The 19,806-nt window shown below is 35.2% G+C and overlaps 1 protein-coding gene across 2 annotated transcripts in view; it reads left to right on the forward strand.

Moving 5' to 3' along the window:
• ICE2 (interactor of little elongation complex ELL subunit 2) overlaps nt 1-19,806 on the forward strand; it is a 60,994-nt gene that overhangs the window by 22,617 nt on the left and 18,571 nt on the right. For both annotated transcript variants that reach the window (XM_043471795.1, XM_043471794.1), the window contains exons 10-12: nt 7,143-8,142; nt 8,834-9,009; nt 14,062-14,191. In XM_043471795.1, the coding sequence (XP_043327730.1) occupies nt 7,143-8,142; nt 8,834-9,009; nt 14,062-14,191 (1,306 nt within the window). The remainder of the gene's footprint in view (nt 1-7,142; nt 8,143-8,833; nt 9,010-14,061; nt 14,192-19,806) is intronic.

Consider the following 19,806-nt stretch of genomic DNA (forward strand, 5'->3'; position numbering starts at 1 on the left):
AGCTCAGTAATGGCGGTCATTGTGGTAATGGTTTTATTTAATTGGTTTCATTAGTATTCAATAGTTTTTAGGTATGAAAAGGATCAGATGAGTTTGATTGATGCAGAAAGTATTTAGCCGAATTGTTAATCCTTATTAGTATATACTTATTATCTGTGTGACCCTAGGCAAACTACATAATCTATCTGTGTCTAGTTTGCTGTCTGTAACATGGATATCATGATAACCTGGGCTTCCCAAGTGACTCAGTGATAAAGAATCTGCCTGCCGCTGCAGGAGACACAGGTTCCATCCCTGAGCAGGAAAGATCCTCTGGAGGAGAAAATGGCATCCCACTCCAGTATTCTTCCCAGGATAATCCCATGAACAGAAGAGCCTGGCGGGCTACAGTCTATGGTGTCAAAAAAGAATCAGACACAACTGAGCATGTAGGCACACATAATGATAACCTAACTCGTAGAATTATTTGAGATTAAATGAGTTAATGCATCTAAAGCATTTAGAACAGTGCTTCGCGTTTTATAAATACTAACCTTTATTATTTTGTGTATTGTAAAATATTTTCCCGTGATTATTAGAGTAAGACATTCTATTTTACAAAACTTTTATTTATCTATCCCACAAATATTTATTGAGCAGATACTATTGCATGCACTAAGGATACAACAGCAAATAAAAATGAAGTCTCTTTTTTCTCAGAATTTACATCAGTGTCAGGACACATAATTGAAACAGTATCAAAAACAAATATTAATAAATGCTATTCAGAAAAATGGAGCAGGTTAGGGAAGAGAGATGAGAATAGGATTCATGATCAGGGATGCTTTTCCAAGGAGAGGAAATATGAAAAAGGACTTGAATAAAATGAGAGTGCAAACCAGATTAGAAAATAAAATAGGAAAATGTTGTTCTTATTTACACATAAGAATTCATACTATTTTAAGAATATTGACCTTTTGTTTTTCATGTTGGCCTATATTTTTTGGTTTACTATTTGCCTTTCAATGTTTTTGTGATGTGTATGTCATAAAGCACTTCCAACTTTTCTTAAGTTTTTATAGGTTGTTTTCTGTTTTGTTTTACATTTTAAAATCTACTTAAAGCTTACATTGGTGTGAGATGAATGTCAGTAAATAACAAGTACTATGAAAAAAATGAAGTAGGTTAAGAGGGATAAAAAATGATGGAGTAACTTCTTTCAGTAATGGCAGGCCAGATAATTTGGACCATCCATTACTGATGTCAACTGAAAAACACTGTACATATTATATAAATTTATTTCTTAGAATCATCAAAGACCTAACAAAATAAGGGAAACTTATAGGACTGAGATAGTAAAGAAAACTGGAATCCAGGTTGGTAAGCCTGTCACGTAGGGTAATTTTTGCCCTAATGATATTTGCCAGTTCTGAAGAGGCAACAGAAAATCTGCTTTTTGGCAGCATCACAGGACCAGTCACTTTTCCACCATGAGCTTGGACTCTGCAGGGCTGTACCCCAGGAGTAAGGATGAACCAGAAATAAATCTGCTTTCTCATAGATTGTATCCTGGGTTTTCAGGCCTTGAACTTGGATTCAGATGCTTTTGGATTGCTGGTATCTCTAGATACCTAGCAAAAGCAAGTGGAAATAATTCTTAGAGGAACAGAATAACATTTTGAGCTTCATATTATTTCTACAAATAACTTTCAAATATAGCATCCAGAAAGCATTTAAAGATAACTAGACACTGAAGGAGACTGGATACTCTGAGCAAGAACCATCACAAACAATGATTTGAAAAAGAACTAAGTTAAAAAAATTTTAATGAAAAATATATCAAGTACAGTTAAGAATTCTGTAAAGATGGTTATTAGCACATTAGATAAAACTGATAAGAGAATTAATAAACTGAAGTTGGGTCTGAAATAACTATTTGTAATGAAACAAACAACAAAAAGAAAATATGAAAAAAAGAAAATATGGAGAATAGGGCACAAGGTACAGAGAATATAGTGAGAATGTCCAGCATTTGTATACTTTCACCCAGAAGGAAGGTTTAAAGGGATAAGGGGACAAAACCATACTTGGAGACAAAAACTCCTCTTAAAAGCCACCAAAGAACCAAAAGGCGCATTGCCTGTAAAGGACTGAGCGTTAGACTGGCAAATAACTTCTAAACAGCAACGATGGAAGCCAGGAGACTTGTTGGGACAGTATATTGTGGTGGGAGAAAACAGCCAGTGAAATATCCTTAAATAATAAAAAATTAAAGATATTTTCAGGCATTAATAAAAACTGCTTTTGCTACTCGCAGACCCTCTCTAATGGATGTTCTTCGTTGTGGTGGTTAGTTGCTAAGTCATGTCCAACTCTTTGCAACCCTCTGGACTGTAGCCCTCAAGGCTCCTCTGTCCATGTGATTTCCCAAGCAAGAATACTACAGTGGGTTGCCATTTCCTTCTCTGAGGGATCTTCCCAACCCAGGGATCGAACCCACGTCTGTTGCATTGGCAGGCAGATTCTTTACCACTGAGCCACCAAGGAAGCCTGGATATTCTTTAAGCACAAGGAAAAGAATCCCAGATGGAAAGAGGATGGTGAAAGATGTAAGAATAAAAAAAGTGAAGATAATGTGGATGGACTCTAATTTGTAGGTGAGTGCAGGGACACTTAGGACCTCAACATAGTTCTGAGATGACCTGGGTCCTAAGAACTCGAGAAACTAACCAACCAAAGTTCCTTCCAAGACAGAAGACTTCACTCAGGAAAAATCATTAGTGGTAAAGTCTGTATTGAGCAGAACAAGGACATTAAAGGTAAAGGAAAAATAAGTTTTCAGACAGTTGTAGTAGAAGGGAATAGAGGAAGCAGATATTAGAATGTACTAAAGATTTTATATGCACACAGGAACACAAACCAACCTTCATGCGCACATACATATCTAGTGGTGACGCTGAGACGTGGACTCAGAGCCACGAGTCTATGAATGCTGTCCTGGGACAGTCCCACACAGAATTGTTCTACAGGTAACAATCTGAGCAGATAAACCCATCTCAATTAAACATGAGAAACAAAAGAGGATTGTTGATGGAAGTTCTTACAAAGTTATTAGAGGAAAAAAAAGATGATTGCTGTAACATTTCTACAGTCAAAAATAGAAAGAAAGATGTACCAACAGAACAGAGGAAAGCTAATATGTTCATCCTTTGCCCTAGAATTCTCACTTCTAGCAATGTAGCTCAAAGATACACTAAGAAAAGAATGAAATATTTGTGCAGGATATTCGCTGCAGCTCTAAGGTATTTATTGGAAACAGTCCTCATGTCCCTTAATGGGGTATTTATTAAATAAACTGTACATCTTCAGTGGCCTACTATGCAGCTATTACAGGCACACATTGCTTACTGTGCTGTTTTGGGTTTTTACAAGTTGTAGGTTTCTGGTAACCCTACATCAGGCAGGTCACTCATCGCCATTTTCCAACAGCATTTTCTCACTTCATGTCACTGTGACATGTTTTGGTAATTCTCGAGTATTTCAAAATAGTTATATTTGTTATGGTGATCTGTGATTTTTTATGTTACTATTACAGCTTGCTGAAGGCGCAGATGATAGCACTTTTTAGCAGTGAAGTATTTCATGATTAAGATGTGTATACTTTTAAAGACATAATGTCATTGCACACTTAATAGACTATAATGTAAATATATCTTTATATGCGCTGGGAAACAAAGAAAATTTGTGTGAGTCACTTTTTTTGTGATATTTGCTTTATTGGGGTGGTTTAGAACTGAAATATACAATATCTCCAAGGTATGCCTATAAAAAGAATCAGAAAGCTTTAGGTATGCAACTATAATATGATATCTAATATATATTAAGTGAAAATGGTCACTCAGATAATTTAGTGACTAAAAATTTATATCATGTTCAGAAAGAATTGCCAAAAAATCTTTAATTTCATTTAATAATCATATTGTTAGTAATGATATTGCTGTTCTTATTTTGAACATATTAGTATGATAAAACGCATAAGTACTTATTTTTGTATTAGATACCAAGAATTGTAGCATAGGAGGTACAAATGCCAATCAAAGAAGCAAAAATCTTACAATAATACTGGAATTGTGTAAAAAAGATGCTGGAAGGTTTTCCTGTTGGCCAGAGATGTGTTAGCTTGACTGTCACAAAAAACAACTCTGTGGTACATGGAAACATATGAAATATGTTAAAATCCGTGAATTAAAAATAATATCTTTTTAAAAGACTGTTAGTCACCTTCAGAGGATGCTAGTGTATCAAGTCATTATTCTGAAAACTTTTAAAATTTCAAATATCTGTCTTTTCCAGTACAAACTATTTCATGGTAATGCTAGAATTTTACTGTCACCATTTTGCAGCTTCTAAGTGAATGTGAAAATGTTAGTCACTCAGTCGAATTCGACTCTGCAGTCCCATGGGCTGTAGCCCACAAGCATTCCTCTGTCCCTGGAAGAATACTTTCTCTAGGGAAGAATACTGGAGTGGGTCGTCATTCCCTTCTCCAGGGGATCTTCCTGACCCAGGAATTGAACACGGGTCTCCTGGATTGCAGGCATATTCTTTACCTTCTGAGCCACCAGAGAAGACCTTGCAACTCCTAATGAAATAGTAAATCTAGGCAGTGATCATCATCAGTGACTGCTAAAATCATTAAAAGATCAGGAAAGAATTTTGATAGAATAGGTTGTTGACACTTGATGAAGCAATGGAGCAATTGTAGTATCACAAGAAGAAAGATAAAAAACATCATTAGCCTCCTGATTGAAGTGGGAGGTATACATTACCACATACAACATTCGAAGATTTTTTTTAAATGTGCCTGAATCTGATCAAGCTACTAGATCATTTAATAGGAAATGTAGGGGAAGCATGTGTTAAATGATATCATAGGGATGCAAAATCCAGAATATGGAAAATTCCACAGGATAACTGATCTAGTTTCTTCTACAAATATCTGGTGGATATGGGAATTGGAAGAGAGTAAGGGAGAGGTTTTTGACAAAGAAAATTGAGAGAAATCAACCAAATGCAGAGTCAGGATCTTGGTGGAATCCTTATTCCAATAAACAGTTGTAAAAAGAAATGTATCTATCAGACTAGAAAATTTTAACACCGATTAGGTATTTCATGACATTAAGGAAGTGTTAATTTTATTGATATAATTAATATGTTTAACAGAAGAATCCTTTTATAAGCACATATTTACAGGTAAATACCATTTTTAATTTTACCCAAATTTGTTCTGTCAGGGGTGAGAACATTGTTTTTCAGTTCATTAATTTTGGTTTTATATTTATGAAATTTTATTATTTTGAATATATTATTCTTTACCTATTTCTTGAAAAGGCTATGAATGATACTTCTGATTTTTAATATTCACTGTTCTCATTTTTGTTACTTTTTAAATAATCAGTAATTATCACTCTAATTTCTTCTTTTACCTAAGAATTTGGGCAGTTTTAAATTTCCAAGTGCTTGCATTTATTATTGTTTGTTGACTTTTTCCTTAATGATTTCTAATTTTATTTCCTTCTAAACAGTCAGACCTTAGTAGATTCTGCTTTGTACTCTATTGATATTTTCTTTGTGTATTAATTTGTAGTCCGTCTTTGGAAATACCGCTTCGATCCTTGGGCAGGGAAAGGTATATCTTTGTAGTCTATGTGTCTGTTTTCAGTCATTCATGTACCTGATTCAGTTATTAAATATTCATACTTTCTACATCCCTTTCTTTACTTACTTTGAAACAGTGTATCATTGACCAAGTACAGTTGTTTCTTTCAAATTTTTCTTTTATTTTTCAGTTTTGACAATTTTATTTGGCATGTCACAAATCATTATCTATTCATCGTGGATTTCATCCTTTTTCTTTTAGGTTTTTTTTTTTTTAATTCAGTCGAGCCATGTGGCTTGTGGAATGTTAGTTCTCTGACCAGTGATTGAACCCATGCCCTTGGCAGTGATAGTACAGAGTCCTAACCCCTGGACTGTCCGGGAATTTCCTGGACTTCATCTTTTTTTCAACATAGGATTCCTTTTTCTATCCAATGCTTTTTGCATTGACTTTTCTCTAACACTTAATATTGTTAGTCCTTCTTTCTTTCTTTCTTGATGTCATGTCCCATTGTTTCTCCTTGAATCTTTTTGTGTAAGAATGCCTCACGTAAACAGTGTATAGCTTTATTTTATTTTTTTTTTTACTAAAAGTGGTATTATTTAGTGACAAACTGCTATGATTGACTATACCAAGAAATTTTCTATATATAATTGCACTTTTAATGCTTAGAACAAACCTAAGATGATGACCCTTTTATCATTATTTTACTGATGAGGAAATTGAGTTTCAGAGAGGTAATTTACACAGATCTTTTTTACTGCCTGAGGCTGTCAGAATATTTTTCTCTTAAATCCTAAGCTATAAGACAATTTCATGGTGTTTATCTAAAATACTCTGCCAGACTGAGGAGAGATTTTGCTACTTGACAAGACAGTTTATTCCTGAATAAATTAAAACTGTCTGGAGTTCTTCCATGACTAAAACAATACGTTAAAAACTATAACCTTCAATGGCTTCATGTCCCAAGATACAGTAAAACCATTTCCTATCCATTTTTCCTCATACTTTTGAGAGCTGTTTTCCCTGAGTGAATGTGTGAAGAAAGGTACTGATTGATGTTAGAGGCTGGTGACTCTTCCACAGTTGCATTCGTTTCCTTAGAATGGCAAGAGGCTTTTCTCCTAGTCACCTAAGTCCCTGCAAGAGCATATAAAATGGGTGTGAAGGGAAATCCAGTGCCTTCCTGTTTGGCCTCACATTTCTTCTTTGAGGTGCTACCTGTTTTTGATTAGTGGGAATACCTCTTGAGATGTAGTAGTTCACAAGTATTTCCCGTTTCCTATCGTATAGCAACTTGGAAAATTTTTCTGTGTTTCGTCAACATTTCATTGGGAAGATGAGGGTAATCGTTGCTAATACTTTGTCAAAGCAAGAACCTTTCAAAGCCATTTGACTTTTCTTTCTCCTTTTAAAGAGTATGAACTATGTTTGTGATGGGTCACTGATAGGTGAGGGGTGGCCTAGAATTGTTGCTAATAGTTTGCCAATATATTTTCTTAAGATATCTTATGAAGTTAACGAGTGCCGAAAAATTGAGACCCGAGAAAATTTGGATCTGGAGTTTGATGATGATGTCACAGAACTTGAAACTTTTGGAGCAACCACCACCAAACCATCAAAGTCACCAAGTCCAACAAGTACCTCCACAGTACCCACCATGACAGATACGCTCACAGCCCCCAGCATAGCAGACACATCTGAGGCACCAACTTCACCAGACATTTCTGCTCATTCTAGAAGTTTATCTCAGATTCTGATGGAACAGTTGCAGAAGGAGAAACAGCTGGTGACTGGTATGATAGACAGTGGCCCTGAGGAGTCCAAAAATAAAGATGATCAGAGAGTTATACCATGTGGTGAGAAGGTAACAAATTCTGACAAGTCTTTGGTGCAAGATAGTGACTTGAAAACATCTGATCCCTTACAATTAGAAAGTTCTATGGAAATTGAAACCTCTAATAAAAATGATATGGCCACTGAAATGGAGAGTGTTGATGAAAGAGTAAATGTTCTAGAGAACACAGACAATAATTCAAAGGAAAAGACTGTTACATCAGAAGCAGCTAATGCTGAAGATGTAGTTCTTGACAGTAGTGATACAGATGAAGACTGTTTAATCATTGATATGGAGTGTCAAAATAATAGTAATGGAAAGACAGCTGAAGTGGGTTCTAATTTAAGTTCTAAACCAGCTAGTCTAAATTCTTCCTCAGGACAGACTTCTGCAGGAAACCAGACCAATAGTACTTGTAGTCCTGAAGAGTCATGTGTTTTAAAAAAACCTATCAAACGAGTATATAAAAAATTTGATCCAGTTGGGGAAATTTTAAAAATGCAGGATGAACTCTTAAAACCAATTTCCAGAAAAATACCTGAATTGCCCTTAATGAATTCAGAAAATTCTAAACAGCCTCCTCTTTCTGAGCAACCCTCTGCTCCGTCAGATGCCTCTAGCTGGTCGAAGTCTATCTGGCCTTCTGCCTTTCAGAAGCCAAAAGGACGTAAGTAAATATTTACAAAGAATTTTATATTAACTGCTTTGCCTGTTCCTTGTCCTTAGGTTATTTCCCCCTCATTCCCCTCTTTTCTCTTTGTAATAATGTCTATGATCTTTACATAGTCACTGATGGTTCATTTTAATTGGAAAATGAACTATCATTGACTGTAAAACCCTTCACTCCAAAAATGCACTGACAGTTGTATGGATTTTTGTAACCTATGTTTATTCAACATTTACAATGGCCAATAAGCTATAGATAATACGGTTTGCTGAAATGATGAAGGGGAAGTGTGTCAAAAATCATGATAAATATGTATTAATATAAATTTACTTATTCTTGTTGTTAGACTGCAGTTTTGTACTTTTTCATTTTGTAAAATAGATATTAGGCTGCACCTCAGGTCTGTCTCTATTATGAAGAACACTACTTTTTAAAACTTTTCTTCTTTTTTACTTTGTATGTTGTCTCACTGATATATTCGTCAGTGAGGGTAGTAGGGTAAAAGGAAGAGAACCTTAAAGCTTTGATTTCAGCTCTTGCTGGAGTTGCAATTAAAGTAAACAGAAATGCTAATACTGTAATGGTCAGAGGAAATAGAAAGCTGGTAGTTCAATAGTTTTATCTTGGATTATGATGGATAAAGGGCTAATGTAGTTTAAAATAAAAATGATGAATATAATTATTTTTAAAGGATTGCCATATGAACTTCAGGACTATGTTGAAGATACATCAGAATATGTAGCTCCTCAGGAAGGAAATTTTGTTTATAAGCTGTTTAGCCTGCAAGACCTGTTGTTACTTGTGCGATGCAGCGTCCAGAGGATAGAGACCAGACCACGTTCTAAGAAACGGAAGAAAATCAGAAGAGTAAGTTGTTACTTGGGGAGTTAAGATATCATAGCATAAGTAGGTGGGCAGCAAATATTGAACATGCCGTTGTAATGAAGTTTGATTTTAAGTTATGGATCATTCTTACAGTAGTTTTTTCAGGTTGAGATTTTTTAGTAAAATACTGAAAACACTTTTAATAAAGTTTAGTTGAATGTAATAATCATGAGTGCTGATAACATTCTTGCGTGGACTATATATAAACTTTGTGGAAAACGGCACCATTATAGACTTGACCTAGACTGGCACATATGTTCCAGCTTTCTCTGTGAATTTGGATTTTCCTTTATTGGCCCCTTCCTTTCTTTCTTTGAGAATCTTTTTGAGTTATTTTAAAAGTTTGCATTTTGAAAGGTGGGCTTTCATGCACATTTGAAGATGTCTTCCCAGGCTTGATAGAAGATTAAATGTCTTCTTTTCTTTTTCCTCTATTGTTTCTTTGGGGCTTTGATATATTTTCCTTAGTTAAAGTTTTTGCTACAGTTTGAGTAATTGGTTCTTTTTGCAGTTTGTTATATTTGATATTTTAAGTTCTCTTTGAGGTTAGTTTGATTTTTGTGTGTGTAACCAATGAATTTAGGTAAAGAAAGAGGAGCTTTTATGCTATAAATGATTATGTAAGAAATAAGTCTCTCCTTTGTTTCCTAATAAGATTTTTTCTGTTTTGTCCATTTTATCATAGTTCACTTTTTCTTCCTTTCTTTTCCTTTCCTTATGTCTTCCTTCCTTCCTTCTTACCTTCCCCCCTCCTTTCTTCCTCCTGCTTTCCTTTCTTCCTTTCTTTTTTCCCTCCCTCCCTCCCTCCCTTTTTATTTTATTATTTTTTTAATGTTTTTGGCCATCCTATGAGGCATGTGGGTTGTTAGTTCCCCAACCAGGGATTGAACCCACACCCCCTACATTGGAAGTCCCAGCTCCTTCCTTTTCTGATGTTCTCTATTTCTTGCTGTTTAACCTGCCACCCATTAAGAATCATGAGTGACCACTGTAGAATGTCAGTGTGTTTGGGGCTAAGAAACTGTGATGTTCCAGCATTGACCCTTGTGGATCAAGTCCCTGACTACTACTTTTATCATATTAAGGTGTAACTGAATTTAAAAAAGAAGAAGAAAAGAAAAGTTCTGATAATTGGTATTCATCACTGGTTCAGACTTGAAATTTTAGAAACCAGCTCATTTTGAATGAAACATATGGTAGAGAGTTTTTTAAAAGAGAACATTAGGGAATGACAAAATGCTATAGGTCTGATTTTAGTCTCCTTTTCGATAAATACAGGTATTCTCTGTATTAGAAGATTTTATTTCCTAATTTTTTCCTGTCTCATCTATACTTAACTGTGATTAAGTTCGTGGCCATAGCATGCACATCTTAAATACATATAGTGTCAGTGCTTTGGATTGTATTTTCAAGATTTTATTTCATTCATTCTTACCTGCTATCTGATTATTTGGAGGCTAACATCATTTCTGTGAGCCCATACCACTATGTATTGATCTACCAGCTTATAACACTTAGAAATTATTGATGGGCAGGATCTCTTAAGTAAGCCTAGGAATATTTTGGACCCTGATTTAATTGTTCAATGAGATAAGCTGTTAAGGACATTGTCATTCACTTAACCACAGTGAAATTTATAAAACCTTATAGGAGAGTATTCACTCCTCGTCAAAATATATCAAAACCACCAGGTCCCAAAGAATAGCTAAATAGGAGCCTTCGGTTTCTGATTATGTCAGACCCTTAGTATAATTTTAAAATTTTCAGCAAATACTTATTTTATCTATCATTATATGTAATAGTTTAGTACACATATTTTAAATTCCTTAGTAGAATATGTTCCCTTCGGAATCATCTCCTAGTCATCTGTATTTCTCAAATGTTTTGTTCCATAGAAACTCAATAAATAAATATTGAATAAGTGAGAAAAAATTGAGGCATGAGGAGAGAGGAGGGTGTTAGGGAAGGGAAATTGAGGCACTAGTTGAAATTTTGAAGTGGTAGTGTTTAAACTCCAATTAGGTAAGAATACATCCTCATTAACATTTCCTCCTTTAAAACCTACTGGTTTAGATCAAGTTTTAAAATACTCAGAAGTCTCTTCAACTTCTTCAGCTTCTATCCAAGAACCTCGTTTCTTCTTTGTTTTTCCTTTGGTTCTTCAGTTCTCTGTTACTGTAGCTGAGATTTTAGTTTCCAGTGTCATTTATTTTTTCTCATCAAGATTCTGCTTAATCTTGTACAACAGAGGGGAACCTAGAACAGCGGCCACTCTCAAGTGATGAAAAAGAGGCTCATTTGGAACACAAGATGAAGCTATAACTTACTGAGTTCTGCATGTAGTTATGAAATCCAGACCAAATACCTCTAAATGATTTAATATTATATTATTGTCTGTCTCAGTTAACCAAATTTCCTATGAGTTATATTCTGAAGTGATTAAAAAACTTAGATCCAGTTATCTTGAAGTTTATATTGGCATTCTTGGTCCAGAGAAAAGTATCCTGAAGGTGCTTGAATCTTAGGGAACAACAGAAATGTACCTATTGGGATACTAGCTATGTCACTATCCTAGTGACAGGATACTAGCCATGAAATATTTCGGAATGTATGGAAAAATTTGAAAGGTTTACAAAGGTTGGAAGACGAAAGACCAAGAGAAGCTTTTACTTAGAAGTGAACAACTAAGGGATAAAGAAAACAGTAAGTTTAATTTATATAATTTGGAAACTTTGTACTTAAAATTTCACTTTAATTTTGGAGTACTGAGATAAAATATTCAGACTTTTCCTTCCCTTGGCTTCCTGGAGATGGCAGTAGAATACATAAATTAATACCAGATTCAAGACTTAGTTTTATAGATATGACAGTATTATCAAAGAAAATTCCCCAGAGTACTTTCTTCAGAAAGAGTAATGTTTTTTAATTTGAAAAGAAATCTTGAGTTAATTCTATTACCTATTCATGATCCAAAAGAGGATCTTCTTTCTCAATTATTCGTTTTCCAACTCTGCTGGGAACTGGTGATGTGTCCTTGAGCACGTATCTTAACCCTTTGAGCCTTCATTTCTTTATCTCTGGGTTTTATTTGCAACTATAAGCAACCATAAATGCAGATTACCAATTGCTGAAGAATTATGATACAATTAAGTGATGTTAGCAAGGCAGCCCACTCCAATATTCTTGCCTGGAGAATCCCACGGACACAGGAACCTGGCAGGTTAGAGTCTATAGGGCTGCAAAAAGTCAGCCGCAACTGAAGCGACTTAGCACACAGCAATAATATTATCCTAATCATAATTTTTTTTTAAATTAAGGTGACACTGTAGGGAGCTTAGTACTCAAACTTTGGGCCCAGAAACAACAGCTTGTTAAACATGTATAGACTTGGTTTTCACCTCAGATTCTGCATTTATTTTAAAATAGTTATTCACATGCGCATTGAAATTTAAGAAGCACTGCTATTGTAAAACTATTATTAGTTTTACAATATTCAAAGGTAATAATGAGCCAAAGTTATTGTTCATAGAAATTTTACTGGATTTGAATTATTCTTAACACCACCATTATGTTAGGCCCACTAAATTTGCCAGTTAATAAAAATCGGTCATTCTGAATCATTTATGAAGTAGTTTCAAGTATAAAAGTGAAAGACAGCTTAGTATAATTTCAGAAGTTGTTGTTCAGTTGCTAAGTCATGTCCAATTCTTTGCAACCCCATGGACTGTAGCCCACCAGGCTCTTCTGTCCATAGGATTTCCCAAGCAAGAATATTGAAGTGGGTTGCCATTTCCTCCTCCGGGGAATCCTCCTGACCCAGGAATCAAACCTGCATTGCCTGCATCTCCTGTGTTGGCAGGCAGATTCTTACCACTGAGCCACCTGGGAAGCCCCGTCTCACAAGTACTAACTGGCTATATAAGTTCCTTCAATCATGTGTTTTTCCCTCTGCAGCTAGAAATGAAGAGACTGCTATTAAGATTAGAATTTTCTTTGACAGAAGTGAGTTAATATGAGCACAGTGAACATGACTAGCGTTATGTTATGTTACAGGCATGGATTTCCTTACATCTCATTTAGACTAGTCATAAGTATAGTCATTTTGCTTAATCTGTACAGTCCTGACCAATAAATGCTAAATGGCTAATTTGTCAAATACGTAGTGTTTGGAATAAAGTCTTTTGTATTAATGAAGAGAGCAACATCCATGTGTATTAATGTAAGTATTAGTGCTCATACATTCGTAGAATGAAAACAAGCTGCTCAGGGTATTTAAGCCTAAGACAATGAGACTAATGGTTTAAATGGGCAAAAAAAAATCATACTTTTTTTTAACCCTCTTGAGAATTATTAGTATGTATTACAGTCATGACTTCCCAGCTTCTAGTTTTTGAACCTTTGGGCAATTATGTAACCCAGGCTTTATTCCAAGAATTCTGTCAGTCATGTTCAGTGACAGAAATAAAATATATTTATGTATGAAGAGGTATGATTGAAGGTATGTATGAAGAGTTATGAATAGGTTGATTTTGGTTGAGGGTAGGGGAGGCTCTCGGAGAAGGCAATGGCACCCCACTCCAGTACTCTTGCCTGGAAAATCCCATGGATGGAGGAGCCTGGTAGGCTGCAGTCCATGGGGTCGCTAAGAGTCAGACACGACTGAGCGACTTCACTTTCACACATTGGAGAAGGAAATGGCAACCCACTCCAGTGTTTTTGCCTGGAGAATCCCAGGGACGCGGGGAGCCTGGTGGGCTGCCGTCTATGGGATCACACAGAGTTGGACACGACTGAAGTGACTTAGCAGCAGCAGCAGCAGGGGAGGCTCTTGGTTCACAATCTCTTTTTTATCCACCACTGCCCATGTCTACTAAGGGTTCTATCCATATTTCTGCCTGCATCCAACTGTATTTGAAAGGATGAAATAAGATTACCTGAAAACATTTTGAAAAGTGGCAAAGTTATATAGGCAAATGTATTTACTGTTAATGGTAAATTAATAAAGCTTTATAAGAGTATAACCTTGAATTGCAGCAATTTCCAGTTTATGTACTACCAAAAGTGGAATATCAAGCTTGTTATGGAGTTGAAGCTCTGACTGAAAGTGAACTCTGTCGCTTATGGACTGAAAGTTTATTGCATTCCAACTCCTCATTTTATGTTGGTAAGTTAAACAAGAGGCTTTGTTCTCCTTTTTAATTCCTTTGTAAATATACATAGTTTAATTCATCTGTAAATTCTGTACTTTTAATTTTCAGTTTTCTATGTATTAGTATTTCTTTCTATTAAAACATTTCTACTGCTGAGTTAAATAGCAGAGTGTTAGTAGTGATTATCATATGTTTTGATTTCTCTTATTCCCTTATTAGTTGTATATGAATGTCAGTGTAGTCAGTTTATTTTTAAAATATTTAGGAGTGTAATGAAAAAATATAGATGTGTTTTCTAACAAGCTTCTTTTAAAAGTAATGTATAATTGGTTTTAAAATATATTTTTTGAAATTTTCTTAAATTTGTGACTTTATTTTTTTTTTGTGACTTTATTTTTTAAATCTCACATATTATCTTGATGAAATAATTTATTTATGGAGAAGGAAATGGCAACCCACTCCAGTAATCTTGCCTGGAAAATCCCATGGACGGAGGAGCCTGGTCGGCTGCAGTCCATGGGGTCGCAAAGAGTCGGACACGACTGAGTTGACTTCAAACTAAGGAGGAAATGAAAGATTAAGAACTACATGGGGATGTCAATGTTCAGCTTTGCCGTATAAAGAATTTGCAAGTTGCTACTCCCCATCTCACAACAAGGGAAAAAAAAAAAATAGTTTATTTACTTTGCTTTGTTTTTTGTTAGGGGAATAGTTAGGCAGGATCTTAATTTGTGTTGACTGGTTTAATGTACAGTTAACATACTTCATACAAAGGATTACTTGATAATCATTATTGTTCCATTCCATTGGAATGCTTACTCCTATACTTCTCAATTCATCCCTTATATTTCACTGCATGCCAGCCATCTCAAGCTGCCCTTCCTTCATGTGATTTCCTTCCTTTGATATCTCAATGCATTGCCTTTTTTTTTAACCACTTTTACAGTTTGTTGCTTTCTACTTAATTGTTGTTTTTTTAAAGTCTGTCCTATCTTCCCATTGGGCTTCTCTTGTGGCTCAGCTGGTAAAGAATCCACCTGCAATGCGGGAAACCCGGGTTCGATCCCTGGGTTGGGAAGACCCCCTGGAGAAGGGAAGGGTTACCCACCCCTGTATTCTGGCCTAAAGAATTCCATGGATTGTATTGTCCATGGGATTGCAAAGAGTCAGACACGACTGAGCGACTTTCACTTCACTGTCTTCCCAGTAGACAATAACTGGTTTAAAGTCAGAGTCTGATGAAACTTTATATTCTTGTAGTACTTAGCATAATTTCTGGTATGTAATTAAGTGTTTATAAGTGTGCTTTTCTTGGTTGATCCAAAAATAGGTCACTCACTTGAAAACCTTTTCTGTATTTTGGTTAATCAATAATTTGTCTTCATGTTTGGTGAGAGTGTTAATAAGATCATTGATTCACTCTCTCTACTTAACCCCAAAAGGAAATAGCTAAAGATTGTTGGTGCTCTAGCCTCTTTCTGCCTCTTCATACACACTGCCAGAAGTTTGTTGTTGTAGTTTTCAGTCAACAACCACAATTTCAGTGTTCCTCCAAAGACCTGTTGCCATGAAACCCACTAACAGTCTTCATGTAAACTACTTGAAAACAATTTTCAGCCACGTCTGTGTTAGGAGGGGACCAAACAAAAACTTAACTATTGAAATCCTTTTTAAGTACTAACAAAGAATAGACATTCTTGACTTAAATATTTAAGTTTTTTTTTTAATGTAAAGTTTAACAAATAAAACTACCGTCATTTATATCTATGTGATTTACTTCATCAAAACTGCAATAGTCACCCCTTAATTGCAGTTTTACTCTGTGGCTTCAGTTATCTTCAACTAGTCAACCGTGGTCTGAAATAGTAAATGAAAGATTCCAGAAATAAGCAAATCGTAAGTTTTAAAAAGCACACCAAAAATAAAAATAAAAAGCACACCATTTTGTATCGTGCCTGGGATGTGAATCACCCCTTTTCTAGTCTCTCCAGCCCATGTCACTTTGTAGTATCCCAGCTATCAGTGCTTATCTTCAAGTAACCCTTTTTTTACTTAACAGCCCCAAAGTGCAAGAGTATGTGATGCTGGCAATTTAGATATGCTTAGGAGAAACTGCAGACTGCTTCCTTTAAGTGAAAAGGTGAAAGTTTTCAGCTTTCTTTTCTTAATTAGGAAAGAAAATTTATAAGCTGTGTGGCAAAGATCTGTGGTCAGAACAAATCTTCTATCTTGAAGTTATGAAGGATAAAGAACATATGTTTGTTTTGCTGTCAGACTGCAAAACAAACCTCAAACCGCAAAGGTTATTGTCACAGAGCAGATAAGTATTAGTTAAAATGGAAAAGGCATTCAATTTGTAAGATATTTTTATAGGGAGGGAGGGAGACACACACCACGTTCAGAAATCTTTTATTATAGTATATTGTTAAAATTGGTCTATCTTATAATTGTTAAACTCTTACTTTTATACATTTAACTTTATTATAGGTATGTATGTGTAGAAAAAAACAGTATATTTAAAGTTTGGTACTATCAGTTTTAGGCATCTACTGGGGGGCTCTTAGATTGTGTCACTTGTGGATAAGGGGGGACTACTGTACTCTGTAAAGTCATAAGTAATCATTGCCTTACGTGCTGTTTATCATCAGTGAATCCTATCTACTGATAGGCCATTCATTTTGATGTAATGAGGTGGTGTATTTAGTGTCTTTGGCAACTGTTTGGTGAGAAACTTATGCTGTATTCTTATATGGTGTGTTTGCTTTGTTTGGGTTTTTTGTTTTTTATGGGGTGAATGTTTCAAAATACTATTTTAAAAACATCTGTGAGTTTTGAGGTTTTTTACAATTTTATTTTATTACTCTCTTAATTTAAGAGAAATGTTGCAACAGGCAGCGAGTTGAGGAGAATGGACTCCTAAATAAGGTTTTGCTGCAGTTACTTTCAGGAAATAAGATAAAAACAGAAAGTAATAGTTTGTCCTCGTGGTGTCTGGAATGACTGAATATAATTAAAATAAGTTATATATCAGGTATGACTCTAAAGTACCACATGTGACTCATTACTTAGTCTCTTTATTTTGTAGTTCTACCTTGCATTGTGTAGACTTAGTGGTTTTAGTTTTAAAGAAGAGTCCTATCTACAGATGGTCAAGAGGTAAAAGATGTGTACAAAATATTATTTAGTAAATCTCTCTTCAAAATTATTTATTATTTCCCTTTGACATGTAAATAAAGGCTAATTGAACATTGTTTTTACCTGTATGATGCTTTGCTAGATATGAGTTACAGTATACACTTCATGGCAAATAGATGGGGAAAAAATGAAAACAGTGACAGATTTCATTTTCTTGGGCTCCAAAATCACTGCAGATGGTGACTGCAGCCACAAAATTGAAAGATGCCTGCTCCTTGGAAGAAAAGCTATGACAAACCTAGACAGCATATTAAAAAGCAGAGACATCACTTTGTCAACAAAAGTCTTTAAAGTCAAAGCTGCTGTTTTTCTAGTAGTCATGTACATATATGAGAGTTGGATCATAAAGAAGGCTGAGCGCTGAAGAATTGATGCTTTGAACTGTGATGTCAGAAAAGACTCTTGAGAGTCCCTTGGACTGCAAGGAGATCAAACCAGTCAATCCTAAAGGAAATCAACCCTGAATATTCGTTGGAAGGACTGATGCTGGGAAAAATTGAGGACAAGAGAAGAGGGTGACAGAGGATGATATGGTTGGATTGGCATCACTGATTCAATGGACATGAGTTTGAGCAAACTCCAGCAGATAGTGAAGTACAAGGAAGCCTGGCATGCTGCAGTTCATGGGGTCACAAAGCGTTGGACTCGGCTTAGCAACTGAACAATACACTTGAAATTAGTAATGTCTTTCTTTTCAGGTGTTCTGTTTTTTATTCTGTGTCAGTCTTCTTGTCCTTTTAGTTTCTGTTCCTCTTAGGCTCCCAGTATAACAGCTCTTAGGGTATTGCTGTGTATTTTGTTTTGTTCTCTCCTTTTGCTTCCTTATGTATCTACCACTCTCAAACCAAATTATAATATAATGCACTTGAAATACTCCAAAATTTTCCTTAGAAACTGTATATGTGTGTTGTGTATATATACATGTATACGTGTATTTTTCTATATATAAAGTTAATACAGCAGTATTTCTAATTGTCATTAATGAAGTGTGTGATGGAGGTCGAGGACTACTAACCCATTATTACTAATCCTCAGTATTCTGTAAAATAAGTGTTGTCTGTCTTTGTTTCACAGATGAGGAAACTGAGGCTTATTGAGTTCATTGCTCAAGATTACAATTTGTGGGAAATCCGGGATTTATATCCATGTGTTTTCTGATTCCATAGCCTGTGCTTTTCCATTATAATGGAATGTAGAAATCATGCTGAATGTGTGAGTCAGATATGTATATGAGTACTTCATACTTTACAATTTTCTTTTTACTTTGGGTAAAATCATGTAAGCTTGTGAGTCCTCAGCTTTTTCATCTGTAGATAATGGACATAATAATATTTTGTTCAGGGAATTCTCTGGCAGTCCAGTGGTTACAACTCAGTGCTTTCACTGCCATGGCCCTGTGTTCAATCCCTGATTGAGGAAAAGATACTGCAAGCCGCACAGTGCAGTCAAAAAGTAATAATAATATTTTGTTGAATCTACCTCAGGGACTCTATACACAAATCCTTTTTCTTACAATGATTATGTAATTTTTGTTGTTGTTCAATTGCTCAGTCATGTCTGACTCTTTGTGACCCCATGGACTGCAGCATGCCAGACTTCCCTGTCCTTCATAATATAATGCCCTAAAAGTACACTTCTCCTTAATGAAAATAAATACCACAAGACAATGAAGTTATAATTCATATATTTTTGTACTGAGAAAAAAATAGCTATTAACCTAAAATTTAGATAAAAATATGACAATAAAAAAGGATTTCTTAACCAAAGATTAAAAGTAGGCTAAAACAACAACAACAAAAAACTGAGAACTTCTCTATATTTATGCATAATTTTCAAAAAGATCTACATAGCACTACTTTTGTCCTAAAATATTGTCAGTTGTAACATATACCTTTGCTTTGATATTTTTCTTTCCTATATGTTATTTTTAAGTATAACATACATTCAGAAAAGTGAAAAGAAAAGAACCTCCCAGGTGGTAAAGAACGCACCTGCCAATGCAGGAGAAAAGTGAAAAATGTACAGCTCAAGGAATTACGTAACAAAGTCTGCACCTCTATAACTCACACCCAGATCAAGAAGCTGAGTCAGAGACCCATCTTGTGCCACTTCCCAATATAGCCTTCTTCCTCTTCTCCGTTAGTAAGCAGTGTCCCACCTTCTAACGTAATCATTTGGTTTTCGCCAGCTCTGTACGGATGGAATCATAAAGTTCTTTCATTTGTACCTTCTTTTGCTTGATAGTTTTTGAAGTTTATGTTGTATATAATGATATTTTTCTTTTTGACATTTTCCTTTTTAAGAACATACCACCATTTATTTGTGCATTTAACTTTGGGAGCCTGTTTCGGTTGTTTCTATGTTCATGCAGCTGTGAACATAAGTGTCTGTCAGAGCAATGTGTATGTATTGCTATTGGGCACATACCTGAGAG

Source organism: Cervus canadensis, chromosome 6 (assembly GCF_019320065.1).
Source record: "Cervus canadensis isolate Bull #8, Minnesota chromosome 6, ASM1932006v1, whole genome shotgun sequence".
Classification (NCBI taxonomy): domain Eukaryota; kingdom Metazoa; phylum Chordata; class Mammalia; order Artiodactyla; family Cervidae; genus Cervus; species Cervus canadensis.